General features: G+C 46.4%; 2 protein-coding genes across 4 annotated transcripts in view; both read right to left on the bottom strand.

The window, feature by feature from the left end:
• LOC121625342 (Snf2-related CREBBP activator protein) overlaps positions 1–3228 on the bottom strand; it is a 29418-nt gene extending 26190 nt beyond the window's left edge. The window contains exon 1 of the mRNA XM_041963423.1: positions 412–3228. Within this exon, the coding sequence (XP_041819357.1) occupies positions 412–2934 (2523 nt within the window). The 5' untranslated portion in view covers positions 2935–3228. The remainder of the gene's footprint in view (positions 1–411) is intronic.
• A 3389-nt stretch (positions 3229–6617) lies between these two features.
• On the bottom strand, positions 6618–22091 carry fbrs (fibrosin). Of its 3 annotated transcripts, none has more exons than XM_041962931.1 (18): positions 20278–22091; positions 17981–18157; positions 17620–17646; positions 17454–17483; positions 17114–17162; positions 16248–16596; positions 15907–16142; positions 15170–15465; positions 15028–15072; positions 14815–14913; positions 14320–14403; positions 14075–14113; positions 13573–13644; positions 13290–13443; positions 12899–12979; positions 12481–12564; positions 9876–10092; positions 6618–9636 (listed from the first exon to the last, which is right to left on the bottom strand). In XM_041962931.1, the coding sequence occupies exons 1-18, from the start codon at positions 20578–20580 to the stop codon at positions 8031–8033; spliced, it is 3948 nt and encodes a 1315-aa protein (XP_041818865.1). In that variant the 5' UTR covers positions 20581–22091; the 3' UTR covers positions 6618–8030. The 3 variants fall into 3 exon arrangements, with proteins under 3 accessions (XP_041818865.1, XP_041818866.1, XP_041818867.1); XM_041962932.1 differs by having other exon boundaries at positions 14320–14388; XM_041962933.1 differs by having other exon boundaries at positions 15170–15414.
• Positions 22092–23241: the final 1150 nt, after the last annotated feature.

Below are 23241 nucleotides of genomic sequence, written 5' to 3'. Positions count from 1 at the left end.
TCCTCTTGAGCTACTTCAGTGAGGCATTCAGTGGGTCATTCAGATTAGAAATATCAGCCTTGTCTGGAACAAGACGACACACGAAGGCCGATAAACACATTTTAGCATCACTGTAGCACTATAACATGAGCAGTGCAGTTACTTCAGCTCAGCTCTTGTTTTGTGGAGTCTGATACACCTGATTTATCTTGACTTTCAAGGACGAACTCTTCAGTGTTATGTGGCCCGATGCTTACGTGTGCCGTGTTTGCCTCACTTCAGATTATGCAGATGCTAATTTTCAAATACGTATCAGTCGTCTTCCTACCTCTGGGCCCACAACCCTGCCGAAACCCTCTTCTTCCTCTGCAGCTTTCTAAAGCTTTGATAAAATGGATTTAATAAACGGATAATTCTTTCTTTATGAAATACCTTGTGCTGTGAGCTGGGGGTGGTCATCGCACTTTCCGTTTTGTCGGCGTCGGGTTCGTCATCGCTGCCTTCCTCTGGACTGCTAACCTGTCCGGAAGTGGCCTCCTGAGCCTCGGTTTCTACCATCGGTTCGTCCTGCTCCATGTCCTCGCCCTCCTCCTCCTCGTACAGTGAGTCCGGCTGGCTGATGGGGTCATTGGGACTGGTAGATGCCACGACGGTACCTTTCCTTTCCACCGACGCTGCGAGCATGAAGAGGGTGTCAGGCGTAGCAGGTGGGGTGACGACATCTCGGGACGCGGGATCCGCTTCACTTGTTGAAGTTTTAGTAACAGTTAAGGCCTCTTTGTCAGATTTGCTTGTTGAGGTTGCCGGGGGGAGCACTGCAGTCCGGTCAAGCTGAAGCGAGATGCCGCCGCTCACAGTCGGCTGCTGTACTTTGACGGGCAGAGCCGCTGTCACAGAAGTTTTATTGACGGAGCGCTGCGTCTGATCTCTCTGGCTGCTGAGAGCCACAGACGCACATAAAGAGTCTGCCACTGAGACGGTTCGGGGAAGGCACTCCTCAGACACTGTGCCAGACCAAGAGCTGTGGGCATTGGCCAGCTTGCCGTCCGCATTCTGTTGCTTGGACACCTGTGCCAACATGGAGGGTGGGTGTTTCAGGAGAGGAGCTTCTCCCGGTTTAAGAAGGAGCAGCTTTGGACTTATAATACTAGAGGAGCGAGCGGTACAGAAAGCCTCCGGTTTGGTTTCTGTGGGCACAGACACATTCTGAATACTCTCTGTCAACGCAGGCTTCGTGGCACTTACAGTGACTCCTGGAGTCTGATTTAAAGAGGGCTGCTTTCCTACATGAGAAACATGCACTGATGCAACAGATGATTCCCTCCCCATGTCCTCACCAGTGCCCACCGGGGATGCGATAGATGCACCAGCTGTTGCTTCTGTTTCTTGTTTTGGGACAACTGTTGGAATTACAGGAGAGTCACTCACCTGTGTTGCTGCCACATTGACCTGTGAGCAAGGTGTCACAATTTCTAGACTGGTGTGTGACTGTTCAACCGTGAATGAGTCAGACGTGACGGCAGCTACCTCAACTAAGCAAACCTCACTCGAGTTAGCCACTTCAACGGCTTGGTTAGCATCTAATACCAAATGCTGCCCGACCGCTGCCACCCTTCTGTTTTGCATGGACAGATTATGGGAATTACTGTTGGAGCAAGCCTGTATTTGATTTACATCATGTGATGAAGGCAAGGGCTGCTGGGAAATAATGACAGTGTCACCTTCGTTAATTGCGTGAATAGATGGTTCGAGATGCGACTCTAGATCCTCTTTGACGGTGTACTCGTCAGAGTTTTCTAGTAATGCGTTGAACAAGTTCACCTCGTATCCTGGAGAGTGAGGTATCTGTGCACTACTGCTGGCGCAGACCGTTTCCTCGGCAACCTCCTCGACCAGGCCGCAAAACTCATACACTTCCACAGGTTGTGAGTGTAACTCAACCTGAACACTTTCTTCGTACAGCTTTGGTTCTCCGGTGGAGAGCTCGGACCGCAGCTCGTTAACAATGGCGGCTTCGCAGACGCTGCCATCTTCTCGTTGCAGGAGGTAACTCTGATTCAGGTGCATGTTAGACCAGTTCCCGCTGACCTGAGCGTCCTCTCTGACAACAACAATTTCTTGAGCGTCGGGCGAATGCACAAGCTCGGCAGTCAGCGGCGTCTCTGTTGTGATGACTTGATCAGAAGGATGAGATGTTTCTCCTTCAACGACCTGCCCCGCCTGGAGTGAGACAACTAGGCCCGTGTCAAACAGAGGCGGCGCTGCGGAGGATTCTGAGGAGCTCTCCTGCGTGGAAGAGCGCTCCGACAGCATTGTGAAGTCAGATGAGGAGGTGGCGGTGTCAGTTTGCTCTTCCCTGCTCTCCACCTGCTCTCCTTCGACGGGACTGCAGCTCCTCTGGATGTTGCCGTCTTCTCTGTCGGTTGCTTTGATGGACACGGAGTCTCCTTTTCCAGGAGAAGCGTATAATCCAGGAAGCAAGTCTCCTGCCTTTGGGATCTCAAGTATTTCATCTGAAGGAGGTTGTGTTTCTTTGCGAGATGTGTCAACAAGCTCTTTAACACGCTCAAGCATCTCAACTGACTCCAAAGAATTTGCTTTCTGTGTTTCTCTGGCATCATTTGAGATGGCTTTGATGGTTTTAGGTTGTGTTTTCGACATGTCAGTTTGTTTAATCTCGCTGTTGTCAGATGAGGGTAAAGGGAGCGGAGGCGATTTCGAGTCCTGGTGACCGCCCGCCTGCTCCGCAGCACCTGGCGGAGGTATATGGCTGCCTCGATTTGTGTGGACAAGTGGATCCCGGTCAGACTCCACAGCCCCGTGTTCTGTGGTGTCTTGGACTTTGAAACCGACACCTGATTGTGGGACAGATGGAGATGAGGCTGTGAAACAGATTTGGGATTGGGGTTGAGGGAGAATATTTCCGCCTGTGTGCTCTTTTCCACCAAGTTCCATGTTTGTTCCAGTCTCTGGTTTATATTCCACTGTGACAGACGGTGTCTCCTTCGTCCCTGTAACAACCACGAGTCCAGCACCTTCTCTAAGTGGCTGAATCTGGTTTGTCTGACTATTTGAGTGACTTGTCTCTTTATCAGTCTGTGACCCGTATTGCAACTTTTGCACTGTGCTGTCAATTTGTGTATCTGGGGTGAGGGGACGACAAAGAGGGGCTGGAAGCCTTTGCACCTCTGCAGAGGAACTGCAGTCCTCATTGAGGGATGTCGGCAAAGATCTTGAAACTCTGACAACTTCGGCAATGCTCTCCTCAGCGGGAAAGTCTTCTGAGACGCCGTCCTTAGACTCGCTGCCGATCGGGTGAGTCTCAGGCAACTTGGTTGGAGGGGCGTTCTCCATGCCGTGGAATGCTGAGTCGTTGCTCTCTGGCACTGGCACAGTGGACGGACCGGTGAACGGAGGGACTGGGCGGGGGGCAGCTGCGACCGGCTGCGGGGCATGCCGAGGTGACTCCCCAGCCACATTCTGTGCAGCCTGGGGGTTGCCACCCAGCACATCCACAGCCGGAGGGGCACGCTGCCGCGCCGCCTCCTCCCCAGAGCTTCCTTCCTCTGTGCTGCCCCGGCTACACACTGCACCTGTGGGGGATACAGGTTGTTAACAATGTGTCTAGACCAAGAGGGTCATTTATTGAGAGGTTAAAAATGAACAGGGACAGAAAAAATAAACTCAGCACATAGAGGACATCTTTTGTGTTGTTTCTGAGTGTGTGTGTGTGTGTGTGTGTGTGTGTCTGTAATTCAAATACAAGACATCGTATTCTCCTCACCGCCTACTAGCCATCCAACTCACTATCTTACAAAAAAGGCTGAGCATACATCTACTTCTACATCAAAACAATCATATTTTTGGTGGAAAATAGCCAACTTAATGACTAAAACAGAAGAAACTCCAGAAGCAAGCCATCATCAAGTGTTGGACATAATGTTACATTCAGTACTGACTGGATATGTGTGCAAAGCAACAACTTCTCACCTGTCTGTGGTGTGAGACACAGATCTTCTGTGCTTTCTACTTCCAGGATGCTGAAATTAGGGTCCCCTCCACATATTCTGAGGAAGCGAAAATAGAAACGTAGGGTAACTTTATTATTGAAATCAAATGACAACTGCACATCTCTCGACTTCACGATTAAAAACTCTGATGTAGCGAGCTATTGCGCTTGCCGCGCTACACAACTGTGTGAGTTTTGCTATGAAGGCGCTAAAGCTAGAATACATTTCATTACATATGATATTAGTAAACAAAAATACCACAATGTGTGGGACGATGAGTAGCATGTCACGTCACGAGAGCAGCAGCAACACTCGGAGACTGTAGCTAGGCTAGCCAACTGCTGCTCGGACTACAGTTGGTGTATTATTTGGCTGTGCTTTGGTGGGGTATCCGCAGCAGTAATAAAAATACTCAGTGGAGCAGCAGTGAACGAGCAGCTCCGTTAGCTAGCTCCAAGTTGCATTTGCTGCAGTCGCCCACAGGAAGATGTTAGGAATTCTGCAGCACGCGCTCGAGAGCTAAAAGCCGGTGACCGAGCGCGCGGGCCTCCAGTCATTCATTTTATGCTATCGTAAATGTAAATATAATTCATTGTGGCTAGTTGTAGCTACACGAACTCGTGGATAATTGTCTCCATTGAGAAATTACATCTTTATTCAATAGTTTTGTGTGCATTGGCAGCGTACATAAGATGAGAAGATGGAAATATGAATCGACTTTTCATTCCAATCTGAGTGTGGCAACGATACAACAAGCTTCCAGTCGTGTTCGCTGTAAAAATCCACACAATTAAACGGTTAACGTTAACGGCTAACGCTGCCGGTTTGGCTAGTGTGGTTGGCTAGCTAACGCTAGCTTTTACAAAAACACTGCTTGGGTGGCACTTAAGGAAAGCCTGCTAACTAGCAAGGTAGAAGAGTTAGTAGGGTGCGTTCATTTGATGCGCAGGCGCCCCATCCCACCCGCAGTTATGTAATGGTCCAGATTCAAAGAAGCCCGTTTATGCCGACACATTTGATAAGTTACTTCGCAATGAGACAAAAACACCTGAGAAGTCGCATTAAAACCCGCTTCTGCATGCACTACAGAGGGGGACAATCATCGTGACGTCATTGCGTGGGGTCAAATCTGTTTTAACGAAAATAAATGAGCTAAAATTATTCAGTTTCAAGATCTACTACCTATTACTTTCTACCTAAATATACAAAAGAACAAAAACAATGTTACAAAGTTCCATATAAATTTTGCAATGATTATACGGGGGATTTAGGGGGACTCACAAGGGTCCACAACTGGCTCTTAAAAAGCGACGGTAAGGAAATGATGGTTCAATTGTATTTTTTTTCGTTACGCACAGTTGAAATTGGAATTTATGCGGTGATATGACGTCTTATTTCGGTACTTTGTCCTGGAGTAATGCAGTGTCAGAAAATTTCAACGCAGTCCCTACAAAAATACTATCAAGCAAAATGCTGTCTGATTGCGTCCTTTCGTTCGTCTGAGCCCCCCCTCAATTCCCCCATTACTTCCTCCTTGCCCCCCCTTCCTCTCAAGGCCGCCATCTTAAGTTCCCACCTACCTGAAATTTCCGACCAATTTTCTTTTACTAAATTCTCGTTGAAGGAGCCGTCATCCGCGTAAAATCGCACTCAATCCGTAATGCCAGTAATCCAAACTGTCTCCCGGTACCCAACGAGGTACCACTTGGTCTGTGGGAAGAAGTTAAAATACGGACCGGGAGAGACTGGGTTTCGGCGCAGAATGTAGCGGTCGCGGGGAGGAGACTTTACGCAGCGAAATGGTGGAGGACCGCTGCTGCTGACAAAGTACAGAACACACAGAAATCTCGCGAGATATCGACAAGCGCGCCACTTGAAATCTTGACATTTCTTATTGTAGTTCGCTTGATGTGATATTTGCGATGTAATCGGTTTATTTTCACCGTAACGCTGCGGTTTTACGAGCCGCAATAACGTCACTGTGATAGTCCACAGCAAGAAGATTATAATGGCTCATATTTTTTCTATGTTCAGATATAACTACAGGTTTTGTGGTAAGTCAGAATGATCATTGAGTCTTTTTTCTTTGTGATAAATCTGCGAGCAGAGGGCCTGAATATTTGAAGCATGGGAATATTATTGATAAACCTGAGAAAAGTGATCTTTCCTGCTCACTCAGGATTAAGAGTTGATCATTTTCTTTAGACAATACAAATCCAAGTGTCAGTACAAACCTGTCGTGTGTGACGAAGTAATATGAAAAATAGCTGGAATATGAAGTATAAAATTTCATATTTAATAAAATTTCAACTATTTGTTGATTTACAAAAGAAAATCTGCACTTTATAATGAAAAAGCCCCAAATGTACTGATTCTAAAATATAAATATGTGCTGGTTTTCTTATTCTCATATTATAAACTCAGTATCATTGGCTTTTAACAGCACTCATTTCTTTCATCAACTTGGCTTCTGAAAAATGAAGACTGACATTTTTCACCATGTAGTGGTTTCATGTACTAATTGATTAATCGAGACAGTAACTGACAGATGAATCAATAACGAGAATAACATTTGCTATCTTTATATTAAACGACTCAGAACAAAAGACCCACACAACAGAGTAAACAACAATTCATTTAATAATTAATCTTTGTGGTCTCTAGGGGAGGGGTTTGAAAGGTATAAAATGGTCATATTAAAATAATCGACCCAGTCTTTTCCCTCTCAGGCTACCCACTGTCTAGCTGTCTTTTGACACAAGTACATATATTTTTTTCAGTTCTTCAGCAGATGTCCCACTTATCCATGTATATAACTTATTCTTGTTGATGAAACAACTCGACAGTTCAATGTACAAGGTTCCCACAGTCCCAAATGGATATAACACACGACCAGTGACACACAGGCAAACCTCCCTCTCAGCATAATAAAGTCACAGAAGAGATCCTTGAAGAGGCCAGAGGCTGCGATGGATGCGGCTTCGTGTTCACAAGCTTTCAAAGTTTTCTGTGAAGCAAGCCTTTTGCTTTGTCTTTTGCATGGTTTGAGACAGATTACCTGGGGAGAGAGTACTGGTTGATACCCGAAACAAAGACAAATAACATAACAGTGAATATATTTATTATTATAGAAGATAATTAATGTTAAGAATAATAATTACAAAGGCAATTTCTCTAGACTACTATAATCTGGTCCTGCACATATAGTCAAGAGGAGACTGGGAAACAGTTACAGGAAGCTCTAAAATACTGTGTTCACCCACACAGTGTAGCACAGTTCATGTCGCCATTCATCCTTTCAAAACAAAACGAAACAAGCCAAAAAAGGTCGAATCTCTTTATCAGTGAAGCCGAGGGTTTGGGTTTGGGTTTAGATTTTTGGGTAAAGCAGGAAACTGAGGTGCGATGCTTACCGATCTTCATTAAATGGTCTCATCAGTAATTTGTCTTTTCACAATGACAAGAAGACACAAAGACAGAACAGAAAGCACCACTTTACCACTGTATTTCTAAAGACCCTCATCCACAATAACTAATCAGGGTTGATTTATGGAGAGGAGGGCTTTATAATATCCCATGAGTAAACCAAGCTGAGGATGAACTCTCGACATGTTTTCACAGTGTACATCCCTCTGGAAGTCATTTCCAATCCACCCGGAAAAGGCTTGCTTAAAAGCATGGATCATAAAAATCACCTGACAAATGGAAAAAGCTGTCCTCTGCCTCTTCATACAGCTCCTGAAATCGACCACTGTAATAACCAACAGCCAGTATCAAATAAAAAGACACCAAGGATGCACAGAAACCATGTACCTTTAAATTGCACCGATAGAACCATTGCGCATATTCCAAGTCTTGCATTTCCCTCCCTACCGTCACCTCCAGCCAGTCCCGGTTACCCTTTCTGTGGGGGCTGGAGCTGTTTTGGTTGTGTAACTGGGAGGGCAGGGTTTAGCAGTCTGCAAGCGGAAAAGGGGGCAGGTTGAGAGCAGCACAGTGATCCTGACATTTCCCTTAATCTCCTCCAGTGTTGTCCCTGTACTATCTGGACTCTGCGTCTTTGTGGGCACTGTACAGTGCCAGCTCACCTGGCCCTCCGAGTCTAGAGCTGCGGGGAGGAGTGGATGACCGGCTGGTGATGGACGGAATGAGTGGAGGCGGTGCCCCCACTGCCAGAGCTCCCACCAAGCCTGCGGGGGATTTTGCCAGGATGCCATTGGCCGGGTGGTGTGGGTTCAGCGGGCCCAAGCGAGCGTATAGGCCAGCGTGGTGCTGGGAAGCCGGAGAAGCTCCAGGGGGGAGCGAGTGGGAGAGAAGGCCGGGGTGGAGTTGCTCCAGGTGAGCGGCAGTAGCAGCATGAGAGGGGCTTGCGAGGTGAGAGCCAGCAGGGAGATGTGGGTGCATCCCGAAGTAGCGAGCCCGCTCAAAGTCTTCCCTCAGGATCTGGGCGCGCTGCTCCTCATCAATCAGTCCTCCTCCTGGGGGTCCGAGGTGAGGAGGGCGGTCAAAGTGATGGGCCATTAGGCCAAACTCCTGGCGGACGGCAGAGGTGGAGGCAGCAGAGGTAGATGTCGGAGGGTGGTGAGGGGCGGCGGCTGCGGCGGCGGCTGCTACAGCTGCGACCCTCTCTGCCTCCAGAAGGCGCTGATGCTGGAGCAGTCGGGCCAGATGCGGATCGGATCGCAGGGCCAGGTGGGGGTCTGATCGAAGTGCCAAAGCCTCCCTGCGATGCTGATGCTGCTGCTGAGCCGCGAGCTCCCTCCAGTGGTCCCAAGGGAAGCTATGTGGACCCTGTGGGTGTCCTTGGCCTGGACCATGGGGGAAACGGTCTCCTCCTGGACCCATTACCAACCCTGCAGCGCCTGCTGTGCTCCCCAGATACGCTTCAATGGCCCTGGAGCGGTCCAGTAGGGAAAGGTGTTGGTGGGGAGGAGGGTGGTTTGGAGTGTGTGGCAGCAGAGGAACACCAGGAGTGGGAGTCAGTGATAAAGAAGAGGAGGGGGTGCCAGAACTTGGGTGGTGTGGATGGCTGTTGGGGCGGTCAAAGCTGTGGTTGGGTGCTGGAGGAGGCAGGGTGATAGGGATGTGCTCCGGCTCCTCTTTCCGCTCCTCTTTGACTTTAACCGGGGGGAGAAGCAGGGGGGGTTTGGAGACAGGTGTCGTGGTCCGGTCAGACTTCTTGGCCTGAGACAAAGAGGTGACAGAGGCAGTCGCTGAGGAGGAAGAAGGGAGGCCGCCGTCTCTTTGGGAGTGTGAGGGCTCGTTGTGGAGGCCGTGTGCTGTCGGGGCCAGTGGGCGGGGGTAAAGGTCTAAAGGAGATGGGGCTGAGCGGTTGGAAGGTGGAGGCGTAGTGAGCGCAGAAGATGAGGAAGACCTCGGTCTGTCCCTGTCTGCTACCAAAGACGAAGAGCCAAGAGGCAGCCCCCGTGAAGACACTGTCAGCAGCGGCCTCTTGTCTCCGTCTCTGTCTCGCTCGCGGTCTCTGTCTCTATTTAAGCTGCGTGTCAGGTCCTCGATGGGCCCACCGCTGCCCCCCAGGGCACTGCTGTGGCCGTTAATGTGGGAAACTGGGGTGCTACTGCGGGGCTTGAAGGAGGGGGCAACTGGAGACATTCTCACAGGTTGTCGGCCATACAGCATATTGTCTCTGCAAAACATAAAGTGCACACAGTTACATAACAGACATCGTTCAACCCAACTGTCCTTACATGTGTCATTTCAGGTAGTTTTCGTTTTTGGTCCCCGTCTCACTGAGAGATCTGTGATCACATGACCGCCTGGGGGGAACATTGGTGCTAACTGCTAACTAACACCACCTCATGTCAAAAAACCCCAAGCTGTTCCTTTAAATAAAAAGCCTGTAATGAAATCAGCTGAATGTCACACCTGTCCTTTTCATCCTTGATGTGAGGGATGTCCCTTCTCTCGCCTTCCTTCCCTCGATCCCGCTCGTCTCGCCTGTCCGCCCCTTTCGCCCAGCTGGGGCCGGCGGGGAACCCGGATGGGCCACCCTGTAGACGGTTCCATGGGTCGTGGTGATTGGGGTTGGGCAAGCCTCCAACCACGTTAGCTGGTGAATCTTTAGGGCCAAACACAGAGCTCGCTGTGGAGCAAAAAGAAAAGTTTTTGTTAACCAACCATTAAAACTGTCACATTAACTCATTGGCAGAACTGCTGGTGCCATCTTGGAGAAGTAAAGTCCACATGCTTGTCACCGGGTTTTGTTGTTGGCATCTAATATCATCCAGGTGAGCGTGATTATCATGTCACAGGTTCTTTCAGGTTAAATCCTTCAGGTAACACACCTCAGTGACACAAATGCATTTTGCACTTGAAGAACTTCTGTTGCAGCATGTACGAAGAAACTCTGGATCAAAACAAGTTGGTCCTTGTTAAATGATCACACCTCTTATAACCCTTTAAGTGATGCGGTTTAGCACGGGGAACTTTAAAGAACGATTCCTCCCAGCTTAGTCTAGTTGTTGCAACACAACTAAATGATGCAACAACTTCCCAATAAACTCATCGTTTTTCATGCTGGATCTTCACAGCAGCTCGAGTCGATGCATCAAACCGTATCCTTGTAATCAATGACAAAGGCCAGCACAGCCAATCACAGCATGTCTCTGACAGTGACAGCTGAGCTGTAGCAGTGCTATAAGACCGGAGAGAAAAGCATTAAGAGGAGAAAACCAGCGAGACGATGGCAAACAAACACCTCGCCAAAGCTGTCAAGCGTATCCTGCTCAGAGGTAGAAGCAGAGCTGGGTATTTCATCTAAAAACTTTTATTTCCAGCCTACTTGTGTCAGAAACTGTTACTAAACATGTCCATGTTGTTGATGTCTGTTTGTCTTCACAAACATTAGACACCTGTTGCATGTCTTTAGTCATGGCTTATACCCAGCCACGTGAAAATTTAAGAATAGTTTTGTATCTTTGTCGGCACCAGGATTTCGAAAGAAATTCAAACAAAACCCAGGATGGAGATCAAAGCGGCGCTGGTCGTAGAAAAGGCATCAACACGGGCTGTTAAAGCTCCAACAAGCATTTCTGACTGTCGACTTCATCAGAACCAGATCGCACTTCCTCAGAAATTATCCACTGAGTGATCTCACAGTTAGAGACTTCTGAGGAAACTGAAATGTCAAGTTATGTTTAGAAAAACAGTTTTGTTTAAGCCTACTCATATTCTGCTATTAATCTATGCACTGTCACAAGAAACCCCCCCAATACAACAGCTCCTCTATTCTCTTTTCCTCTCTCTCATCAGAATAACAGGCTAGCATGAAGGTTTGTCAGTTTTAGCTTAGCTTTACGACAAACACAATTTTAGCACATTAGCTGCTAAATGCATTTAACCTTTACCAGCACTTAAAACTAGCCTGATATAAGTCAACATGTCTACAGACGTGATATCAACATGTTATTCTGCAGATTGCTATTTGAATCGTACGAGCTCTGCAACTAAGGTGTCAGACATGTTGTGGAAGGGTCTGTGGAGGCCACCGCAAAACCTAACAAATGCATAAACTAGCATTAAGCACGACACTAGTGAGCTCAGACTTACGTGCATGAGAACACTGAACAGTCACAGTGAACTACGCGCTGCTCTCTGTGGCTGTTTTTATCAGACTTGATTGGCGAAGTCAACCAGGACAGATGCGACCCGACAAGCCGCAACAAGCTCAATCATCGTTTTTAATTGGCAGAGTTCAGACAGGAGCTCCAATCACAGCTAATTTGTGTGTTTTTACGTTACTCCCCCACTTAACTGAACACGAGTGAACTGTTCAGACGTTCCAAGTGTTCATCATGAGAATAATCACAAACACTGAACCTTCTTCAATGTGTGTGTATATTGTTCCTACATTATCTGCCCTAAAAACAGAAGTCAGGATTTAAAGGATTCATTTGTGCAGGTGTAATGTTAATGCAGTATGACAAACGTGTGTTGATTCATCAGCTGCTGTAATTATTCCTTATGAAACAACGCAGCCCTTCCACCATTGGTCTGAATGAGGCCAGTCCGGTGATGCCGGCGGGCGGGGATGCCAACACAAGGGGTGTCTTCCAGCGAAAAAGCTGAACCTCACTCAACTTTTACCACAACACCATCTGGCAAGGTCGCAGTGGCCAATCAAACATGTGCCAGTGCTCAAAACTGGAAGTCACTTTGTAAAGTAAAGACGCCATCGTCGCAACGAGAGAGAAAACAACTGCTGCTGTGCTGCCAGAGATGTAAAATCCAGTCTCACAGTATTAAAAATCCCCTGTGCAGTTCTTTTGGCATCTGATCAGCCTTCAAATTCACAGATCTATTACTCAAACTGGAAATCCTGGATCACATTTTATTGTCTCACTGGTACCTGAAGCGACACGCCGCCACCAGCGAGCTAACAGTCAGTGAGAACGCCCTCTTCAACTGTTTAAAGACAAGCTTGAAAAGATCTGAACCGATACTTTAAGCCTCGAGATACTATAAGACTGACCAAGTGTTGGGCTGCCAAGTCCTCCAAAGGCACCAGAACCAAGGGCTCCCAGAGGGGTGAAGGGTGGGGATCGGCCGTATGGATCTAGAGCACAAATGCAGATAAACGTCAGAAAAGCTGTGCTGATACAAACTTTCATGGACTTTTTTTTTGTATACAGAATTTAAGCTACGCTGAAATGTCTGAAATGTCTCCAGTCAGATGCAAGAACATGGACACAGCGATCAAAAACACAGTTTTACTGCATCACAACTGCAGCTAAATTACACTTGCATATATTAATTAGAATATTTAACATTTAAGATAACAGCTTTGAAATCTTTCCCATCAAGAGATATGCACCCGACCTTCACCAGATACAAATGAATGGAAAGTGACACCGAGGTAACACAGATGTGGCTTTTTAAGCTGCTCTCACCCAAGTGTGCAGTTGGTGCGAGGAAAGAGGAGTGGGGCGTCGATGGGGAGATGAACGGAGCTGAGGACGGATTGACTGGGCCTGAGGGAAAGAAGCAGTAGTAAAAGGAAAAAAAAATGTCACGAGTGATGAAATCAAGAGCATTAAGCTACTCACACACTTCATGTGACAGCAATGTTGTCAAATCTCAAGGATGAGAGGACAGAACGGATCAAAAAGCAAACAATGGCAGGTGGTGAGAGAAGGAACTGATTAGTTTTGATGTGATGTGAGAAGTAAAACACTAAAAGACAACAAACCAAATAGCATCTCTTCGTCAGGTCGCTTAAATCAGCAATAAATTCGCAATCTGTCAACCGGTCATGACAGACAAACATGTTGAGCCACGCACCTGTGGCCGAGAACAGACTGGGAGGTCTGGTCAGATCATGAGTGGGAGGCAGGGCTCCTCCTATGGGCCCCAGGGGGCCCAGTCCCCCAGCTCCAGGAAGACGGGCCAGCAGTTCACTACGGAAGTCCAACTTGTGAGGATCAGCCTGCATCAGCTGCAAGAGACGGTTAGAGCGGTTAACCGGGCTTTGAGAGGGGTCACGACACTTTGCAACTGAGTGATTTGTCACTTTCATTCGCTCAATTTAAAATCGCAACACATAATTTCAATTAGAAACACGTACCTTTACTTTTTTCTGATGACTCAGAATCATCCAGGCCACATACACATGCATAGCACACCACTTTCCTGGTTTCTGCACGGCACAAAAGTCACAGAGGTTTACGATGTTACTCCACGAATCCTGCATGTGCAAGTCTAAAGCCTTTGCACACAGAGTCAGATGTTCTTCCTGTCGTCTAGCCTCTAAACGAGGTGGGGGTTTCCAGCTGGAGGTAAGGTTACTCGCTAAAGCTCAGTGTAAGTTTGGAAAATAAAAAGTCAGTGAAAAATGCAAAAGCAGGGATACAAGAAAATCACGGGGGAAAGAACAACCACACACATTATAAACAGGGTCATTTCTGGGTCTGAAATATCTAACTGGGTGTGCAAGGGCAGAGAATAGACCAGTCGCAGTCGAGATTACAAGTGAGATTAGTGCAAAGAGCGAGTGAAGCGATGAGAAAGTAAAACAGGCTGAAGGTTTTAAGGAGCCAAGGGATTCAAAAACATCTGTTTTTGCTTACATTACTGATTTTCAACGTTGTCCCAAATGGATCAGTTAGCTACAAGAGAACAGAAGTGTAAAACCACTTTTAATCAACAGATCTCACTCTTTCAGGAATAGTTTTGCACTCTTTACTGCACTGACTCGGCCACGTCGCAGCACATCCTAGCCTTCCACATCTGTCCTCGGTTCAATGCAAACAAAGGGACATCTTCTAAAGTAACGATGCAAACGTCAGGTTCTAAGTAAGCGTGTTGTTCTTACCCGGGGGTCTTTGGGCTGCAGGTGGTGAGGGACAACCCCGAGACGTGCAGTAATGTCAGGACCCGTTCCCTGAGGGACAAGAGGCTGTCACACACAGCACAACACATCAGCCACAACCTACTGGTCTACAGGTCTACAACTGATCCACATCTCACATTATTCTTTGCCTTTTCATGTCAGCTATAGCTGATGTGACTACATCACAGCAGACTCTGAAGTCGCTCTTTCTGAAGTCAATAAGGATGCAGATTCACCAAGTTAAGAGTCATTTAGAAGCCTTGTGGCGTTCATGCTGTGTGGGGGTCAGTGCTTGTGGCATTGTCTGGGAAGTCCTGCTTGTTACCAAACACTCATATTTTCATGAGAGGAATTCCAGTGTGTCACTTCATCAAGACAAAAATGACACCGGGCGACGCGAGACGTCCCCTGACAGAAAGGCGTCTAGTGGATGTCCAGGAATAATTAACATAAAGATGGAAGGAGGATTTTGCTCACCTTTGGCTGAAATGCTCCTTGCAAGGAGCTGAAAGGCCCAGTGGGAGGAATCACGGGCTGGATACTCGGCACTGAGGGCGGCGGGTATTGTGGGAAGAACTACGACACAGACGCACACGTACATGACTTCAAACAGCTGAAACGTATCCTCAGTCTGCTTTTTTAATGTTTAATCAGCTGTAAATGATCACCACAGATTAGAAAAGTACTCACGGGGTGACGGTACAGCCCGTCCATTTTGCCGGGATACTTATCAAACTACAAGACAAAAGCAGCGTGTGGGTTAAAACATCGCAAAAAACACATTCCAGCCACGATGGAATTTCAAGTACGACGCAGATGTTCAGCATCTCACCAGAGGCGGAGCGGTGGCCGTGGGGTGCAGGAAGGGCGTGAAGTGTTGGTGCGTGTGCGTGTGTTGGTGCTGGTGGTTGTGCTGATGGAACTGGAAGGCCAGGGGCGGGATGCTCGGCTGGTTCTGAGACGTCCGGCCCGACGAGCCTGGCGCCGAGTTCGATGCCGATGGACCGCCGGGAGTGGAGCGGCCCGCGGCTGCGGCGTTATTTTCAGCCCCTGGGACGCTGCGTCTGCCCTCGCGCTCTTGTGAATTCAAGAAGTGGGAGTTTAAGTTATGACGCATAATTTCCTGATCTGAAGGTGTCAAAATAAGGGGGAGAAAATAAATAAAGTGAATTACTGAAAATAAAACGTCCACATCAAAATCATACCACAGATTGGCTCTTAGAGCGCCAAATGTTGACACGTGACAGCGCCTGCTTTTAACACTTCATTTGACATACACAAGAATAACACATTTCTGGTTTTTAAGGTGCGACTTATTATTATTCTCTAAATCCAGAACAGAACAACAGGCAGCCTCTGCTTCATACAAGGAATGCAATGATGCAGTGTTGCTGTGATCAGATCGAAGCTCGTCGATATATAACTTCCTCAACACAGAGACAAACCCAGACAACCACCAGAGGAAGTCTGGGTTTGATTTATTTTAGCAGCACATGAGTCATTGTGTTCCCATGAACAGCAGGCAGACTGTGACGGCAGTGAAAAGCAGCGTTCCCCCCTGCACTGTACCTGCTGCAGCGGAGTTAGCAGGGCCTTGTAGCAGAGGCGGAGGGGGAGGCAGGCCGGGCGAGGATGTGAACAGGGCCCCGGAGCTGGCTCGGGATGGGGGTCGGAGGGGCCCTGAGGATCCTGAGCTCCTGATGTAGGTCAGCGACACACTGGTGGAGGGAGTCGGGGGGCGCATGGAGGATGAGGAAGATGCAACAGATGAAGCAGATGAGGGAGGTTTGACAGGGGTGTTGCTCCTGAGAAGACAGAAAGCAAAATTTATATATTTACCACCCCCCTCAGTGAAAGAGAGTTAAGCCAGCAGGGGTTCATTGAGTAAAAAAAGAATCTGATCGAGGTACCGGTTGATGTTGTAGATGGAGTGAGATCGCCCAGGCAAAGTGAGGAAGGGCTGGGGTTTGGAGAGCGGCGGGCTGCCGTTGTGGCGGCCGCTGTTACCGTTGTGCGGGCTGGACCGGGGGACCGTGCCCGAGGCTGTGACCGAGGAAGGCAGGCAAGAGAAGGGGGCAGAAGAGGTAGAAGAAGAAACGGGCTCTGGGAAATGCTGCTCCAGGCTTTTCTCCTGGCTTCGCTCCAGGCCAGATACTCTCGGGGTCACCATCAAGCGTGACACACCGCCGCAACGGGCAGGTAGAGGGGGGCAGCTTTTGCCCATGGATGCGCCCATGTTAGAGGGGGCAGGTTCCACAACTGGAGAAGAGAACATCAGTCAGCATTTTGCCTCTCCTGCACATTACAGCACAGAGACAGGCGGGAAATGTCCACAGAGGGACCACAAACCAAAAATGTGAAATAGTGCTCAGGGGAAGAAATCTTTCCAGTTCCAAGTTCTGGATCTAAACCCATTTTCAAAACAAGAGCCCAAATCCAAATTCCAAGGACAGTCAGAGCTGGTCTGAAACAGACCCGACAAAAATTGGACAATCATTTTTTGGATACAGCTCCAGGTTGTTCTGAGGCACGGAAACTCAGTCATTATCAACTAAACCCACATCATGGAATACCAAACAGCTGATCTTTCATGTCATATCACATCATTGGACGGAACAGTGTACGCTCTATTCTGCTCCTTTTAAAAAAGAAAATATTCAATTAAAGTCAGTCAGTCTACTTCACTCATGTTCAGCTTGTGAGGCCCACTAACTGCCCCTCAGTTCACTGTTTCCTGAAACGTGAAGGTGGACAGGTAACACGGAGTTTCTCCTACCTTTTCTAGTACTGACTGTGAAGACTGGGTCCATGTCATTGTCGGAGGCCTAGACGGGGACACAAAGATTTCATTTCATCGATACTAAAAAGTCAACATATCACTTGACAATTTCTTATGAGGTATCAAGATCACATCAGGTGTGACGGTCGATAATATGACCCAACAAATGAATGAAATATCAAGAGGATCTGAGTTTATCTAGCTGCATTCCCATTCAAGAACACTGAAGCTCTTTGAAGACCTCTGCCAGGCAGTCCAAACTGTGTTTCACACACTCATTACCTAATATGAAAAGACTGCAATTAATATTGATCAGATAACAAGAAGGACAACACACCTTGTCTCCTGTATCACTCTCAGTGTCACACTGAAAAAAGACAGAAAAAACATTCAGATCTGCATCTGTTGGAATATTAATGAACAGTTTGCAGAAAGGTTGCACAGTGTTGCAGGACACTGATACACCTGAACATCATGTTCACACTATCAGAAAGGAAACTCACAATGTAGCCAGTCTCCAGAGGATGTCCCTAGAAAAGAAATACATATTATTAACTCCAGTAGATTTTAAATAGGTTTAAAATAAGGTTAAATGAAAAAATGTATATAGTGATTACATGTTCAAAAGGTAAAGGATGTTAACAGAAAACCACCTTTCTTAGCTGAAAGGAAACTCCCTCGAATGACAGGTGTTCTAAACCAGTTTTACTAGGTCATTTTCAACAGCAGGATATACAGGTCAGCAGCACGACAGAAATGTAAACATAGCTATTTGGTTAAGAGCTAGAGCTCAACATCTCACATGACAAGATGACTATAGATCCAACCATTAGAGCTCAGCAGAGTCACAACTCATGGCCTTACCTCTATCCTTCTTCTCTTATTTCTACTCTTGTTCCAACAGCTGCTGGAGTAGCTGTGCGGGGCTCCTTCCTCGGGCTCAGACAGCGGCCCTCCACCGTTCTCCTCCGGCCCTCTCTTCCCCTTGTTCCTCCTTCCCAGCATATCAGTGCGCTGACTGGGCTTCAGCGAGCAGTCCATCTGATGAGGAGAAAAGAAATTATGTTGTTGTGTTTACATGTTTGCCCACGAACACATATTTGTTTGCCTCAGGGCAAAGACCACGGGCTAGCTACATGCTAAATGTCCTGACAGACCTAATTTCTGCAAAGCTTCTACTGAGCGATCGCAAAAATAGAAACAACTGAATGATGTAATGCAATACAGCCGCCTGCATGAGACTCAATTATATGGTGTGTTTTGAGACTGTATTTTGTGGTTGTGTTGCATTGAACTGGTTCCTAATATTCTGTCCACCCTATTCAAACCCACATACACAACAATATATGCTCCTGTAACAAATGTCCCCAACAAAACAAAAGCACTTGTTGTATTAAAAGCACAATGCAGTGCACACAGGTTCCAATCTTTTTGGTCAATTATCATCGCCGCTATCTACCCCAGGGGGTGGGAAGATAAATCTGAGGGGTTAATATGACTAAAAGTTAAAAACAGGAAGAAGCAGCTCTGCTTTTAGGCTGTTTTTCTGATTAAAGACTGCAATGTATTAATTCTTCAGGCCACCAAAAATGATGACAACTACATAATTTAAAAATGGGAAATTCTCAGTTCTGTTGTGAGTAGACATTGGTTGGCTAAGGTCACGAACTGGAAAGGCTGGGAACCAGTGACTCGGACAGAAAGACAGTCTGAGACCAAAGTGGCTCTTCAAACCCAAGAGAGTCATGCAGAAGAAAAGGGCAGTTAAACATCAAGGAAAAGGTACTGTTGATATTGAGAAGTACAGGTGGTCCAAATGAAGACATGCACAAAACAGGTGCAATCACATCAAATAACATCTATAAATTACAAGTTGCTGCATATATTCCACAACTAATGTGTGGAGTTTAAAATCCAGGTAGTTAGATGCATTGAAAGAAGACTATTTAAGCTTAAAACTGACACACTGTCATTATTCTGTTTGGTTGGATCCTTCAAGGTTAGGATGAATATTATAGAAAAATACTGTGGCTGAAAGAGATATTTGCTTTAGGAATAAAGAATAAACAGAACTGAGCATCAAGTGGAGGCAACATGAAGATCACCACAGCTTGTTAGTCAAACTGGGCGAATAGCTGCAGCAGTTACTGTTGTTAATAAATTCAGGTCAGAAATCTGAAAAATCAAAAAGAAATTTGGCACTTTCCACCAGAAAACACTGCAAACAAACAGTAGCAGAGTCAGGTAGCAACTAACCATCAACGTTTGCATTCGCTGGTTCATTTGAATGTAAAATCAAGTTACCCTGGAGAATTGTGGAACTGTTTGTGTATGTAAAGATGCAGTTTTACAACATAACCTACTGACAAAATGTATCTGATTTCCTATCCTGATGCAGAGGTCAAAGCAAATACCTTCAGACCCAGCCTGAAGGCACATTCACCAGCATTAAAAACTATTATCTCTTCATCAGATGCCACATGTCAACATCATGTAATTATTATATACATACATATATGTAAGCATGATATATTAAAGCTCTAAATGCATGGTGGAAACTGCCTGTTGCGATGGGTTGACAACTGACCAGAACAGGTCATGAATGAAAAGTATAAAGTACAGGATCCAGGTCCAAGCACATAAAAAACTCAGTCTCTGCTGTCGAGTAACACACAATTGTACTTTTTCCTGTAGATTAGTTTTTTCTTTCTTTTTCTGAGAGGCCATTTGTCAGCTCATCAACACCTCATAGAATTAGAACATGAATAATTAAGGCCTCTCCAGAACCCATCAGAGGGATGCCTTGGGGTTTGGGGTTGGCCGGAGAGGATTGCTTTCTCCGAGCAAGAAATGGTGTCAGAGTTGAGGAGTTCAATCTGCAGCTCTTTCACACCTTTAGCAGGAGGGAAGAAGGCAGGATTTGACGTGATGGAGACAAGTATAGAGAAAAAAAGATTAAAAACAGGCATCCAAGTTTCAATTCGTCTGCTCTGCCCACGACAAACGAATAAATCCGAGAGAGGGTTGCGACAACTGCCTGTCAAGCTACATTAAAGAGGGATCCATCAATTAGTTTATGCTAATGTACAAAATACATATAATGCGTTTGATTAATGACAGCTGTTTACTGGGTATACAAAAGGTACAACCAAGACATTTACCTCCAGTGCCTCCAGGCTGATAAAGCTCGCAATAGCGAAGCCATCAATGACATCTTCCTCGCAGGACACCGACTCTCTCTTCCTCCGGCGTGGAGGCCTGTGTCTCCCAAAACTGGGCCGGCATTCTCTACCACCGGGACCCAGGACACTGTTTGTCCCACAAGCCTCCCGATCGGAGCCTGAGGACAGGGATGTGGCCCGCTCCTCCGCCAGGTTCACTCTCCTCCTCCGCCGCTCCCTGTCGCGCTGTGAACGGGACCGTCGGCTCTGCCTGAATCCAGTGCTTCGGCTCGGGCCCTCCATGTTCAAACGGCGCCTCCTTTTGTAACTCCAGTGAGACCAAAGGCACTTTATTCAAGTCCCGGTCCGGTGGAAGGCACCGAACCGCAAATAAAACACCACCACACAGGCCCTCGCAGGAGCCCTGTTAAAATGGCGTTAATGGAACCAGTGGCTATTATTTACCGTCCTTCGACAACAGTCTATTGGCATCAGTGCCTTTCTTTCGGCGAAATTTTAGTGTCATTTCAGTTAATATGAACGCAAACTTAGATCCACATCGAAATTTAAAACAGCCACAACATACACAAATGTCAGGACATAGCAGATTGTGTCTCGTATGAGGCTAACATTAGCTAGCTAGCAAGAAATTCAACCGACAACCGCATAAGTTATACGCATGTAAACAAAAAAGACAAGTCTAGTTGTGTCACTGACAAAGCAGGCCAAATCAGCCCTGGGTAGATTTCAAAATGAAAATCACGCCAACGTTGGCATTGCTCAATACAACTCTTGAGTCCAGGATTTCCTAAATTTCTGCACACGCTGACAAATTTATTTGCCTGTTAGCAAAATTACACGGTTAGCCAGTTAGCAAGGCCAATAACCCAGATACCCGACATTAACACACCGGTGGCCGTGACATGATTCCGTATTAATGTGAAGTGTTCAGTGTTATTGTTGACAACTACAGCAAATTACTCACCATCTGAGGAGTAAAATGAGCTGTCTGATAGTTAACGTAGTTAATGCTAATGATAGCTAACGTTAGGTCAGTGTTGACTCCAGCCAATTAGCTTTTGCTCATTTGGATAGCATGTACACGGCTAACTCAATACGGTACAATATATTCAGCCAGCAACCTAAGAATAAATCTATATTCTTAAAACGTGTCTGTAAAGACTGACACGCCGGACAGTACAGTATGAAGCTAACTAATATTCCACCGCAACGAGAACTATTTTTTTTCCTGACGAAATGTTGATGGCCGATAGTAATGGTTGAATTCGCATCACATCAAAAGAAAGACGTAAGGGTAGCACTCTGGCTAGCTAGCGTTAGCCGATCCAGCTGTTAGCCAGCTAAGCCACAACCATCAACCTTTCAATTTTCTTAAAGCAAGCAGGAAGAATACGGAAGCTTTTTTTGCAACCAATCGCCCAAAAATAACAATATCTCGCTTCTTTACGCACAACTCTTCTTTCGTTCCACCTCCATCATAAAGAAAAAAACCAAGGCCCAAATATCAAAGCCTCGGTGTCGATTTCCATAAACGAGGGTGTCGGCCAAGCCCCCGTTGGGCTGGGCAGCTCCTTCATGCAGCCTTCACTGTGTAATCCAATGTTTAGGATTAGTTGGACCCGTCGCCGACGTTTCCGGTCAACGATTTGTTATTCTTACTAAATCCAGTTTGCAAATATATAGAGAGAGACACAGAACGGCTCCGCTGCTGCCGTTTCACAAGTTTCCACTGAATTGGAAATTTATCGTGAAAATCAGGGAGACACAACCCTTGTCAGCCGTGCAGTGCATTGTGTGCGCCACTCTTCTTCCTCAGTCGATGGCTTGCTGGTTTGGTCGCTCTGCTTGTGTATACTGCCACCATGTGGAAAGTGTCGGCTCAGTTATTCTTCAGTTACTCTGTCAGCTTTCCAGATATCAGATGGCTTTTTATAGTCTGACATAACTCTAAACTACAGAAAGAACCACTGGACTCAATTTTAGAAACATACAAGACCTTAAAACCCTTTGTGTTATTATTGGAGCTTTGAGAAATTAGTATTATTGTGTCATTTACACTATATGGCCAGAGGTATGGGGACACTCCTGTCCACATGTGTTATGTTTGGTCTGAGGTTTTCCTAGGTTGTGTCAGTTCCCTTAGGTCCAATGAAGGGAAATCAATTACACTTATAGACAATCATGTGTTTTCAACTTCGCAGCAACAGTATATTTAATATGATAATGACCCTTTGCACAAAGCTAGATCCTTAAAGAAATGGTTTTCCCAATTTGGTGTAGCAGACTTTGACTGGCCTGTGCAGAACCCGACCTCAAGCCCATTCAAAACCCCTGAGGTGAACTGGAAAGCCAATTGTGAGCCAGACCCAATCACCCAACGTCATTGTTAGATCTCTAAACGGCAGCCATTCCTTATAGCCAAGTTCCAGGGGAAAGCTTTCCTAGAGGGGTGGATGCTGTTATAGAAACAGATGAATGTGCATGATTTTGAAATATGCTGACATGTTCATGTGTCCACATACCTTTGGCTGTATAGAGTATTTAGCTGGGAACTTCAAGGGACAGGATCCATGCACAATGCAAAGAGTGAACAAATGTTTGGCAGGTGGCTGCAGCCTTTAGCTTCTCCCAGCACCTCAAAGCTTTTACATCCACAGCATTCAGTTAATGCTGGTCACGAGTCCCAATTTCCCACCCAAGCCAGGAAGTTTTGATTGGCCACAAAAAATGCAATTTACTTTTATTTTTCACATTTTCTGTATAAACCATTGAAATATATTTTCTTTTCCTTACCTGACAGGCTACGCAGTTTCAAACGTTTCTCCATGAAGCCATGTTGTGTAATTCTGGTGGATACTCAATCCATTATTCAATTGATTTTTTCTCTGCCTAAAACTGTCAAATCTAACAATATGAAGTCTAAAAGCAACATTATCAGCCTTG

The sequence above is a fragment of the Chelmon rostratus genome, chromosome 21 (genome assembly GCF_017976325.1).
Source record: "Chelmon rostratus isolate fCheRos1 chromosome 21, fCheRos1.pri, whole genome shotgun sequence".
NCBI classification, from domain to species: Eukaryota; Metazoa; Chordata; class Actinopteri; order Chaetodontiformes; family Chaetodontidae; genus Chelmon; species Chelmon rostratus.
Note: the sequence above shows the minus strand (reverse complement) of the source record. Positions and strands in the feature narration are given on the sequence as shown.

Bases quoted from the DNA above. Each gene is read 5' to 3' on its own strand.
- fbrs (XM_041962931.1), bottom strand. From the start codon at position 20,580: ATGGAGGGCCCGAGCCGAAGCACTGGATTCAGGCAGAGCCGACGGTCC. The intron at 14,114-14,319 runs GTAAGAACAACA...GTTCTCTTGTAG, and splicing joins TGCAGCCCAAAGACCCCCGG to CTAACTGATCCATTTGGGAC. The intron at 12,565-12,898 runs GTGAGAGCAGCT...TTTGTGCTCTAG, and splicing joins CGCACCAACTGCACACTTGG to ATCCATACGGCCGATCCCCA.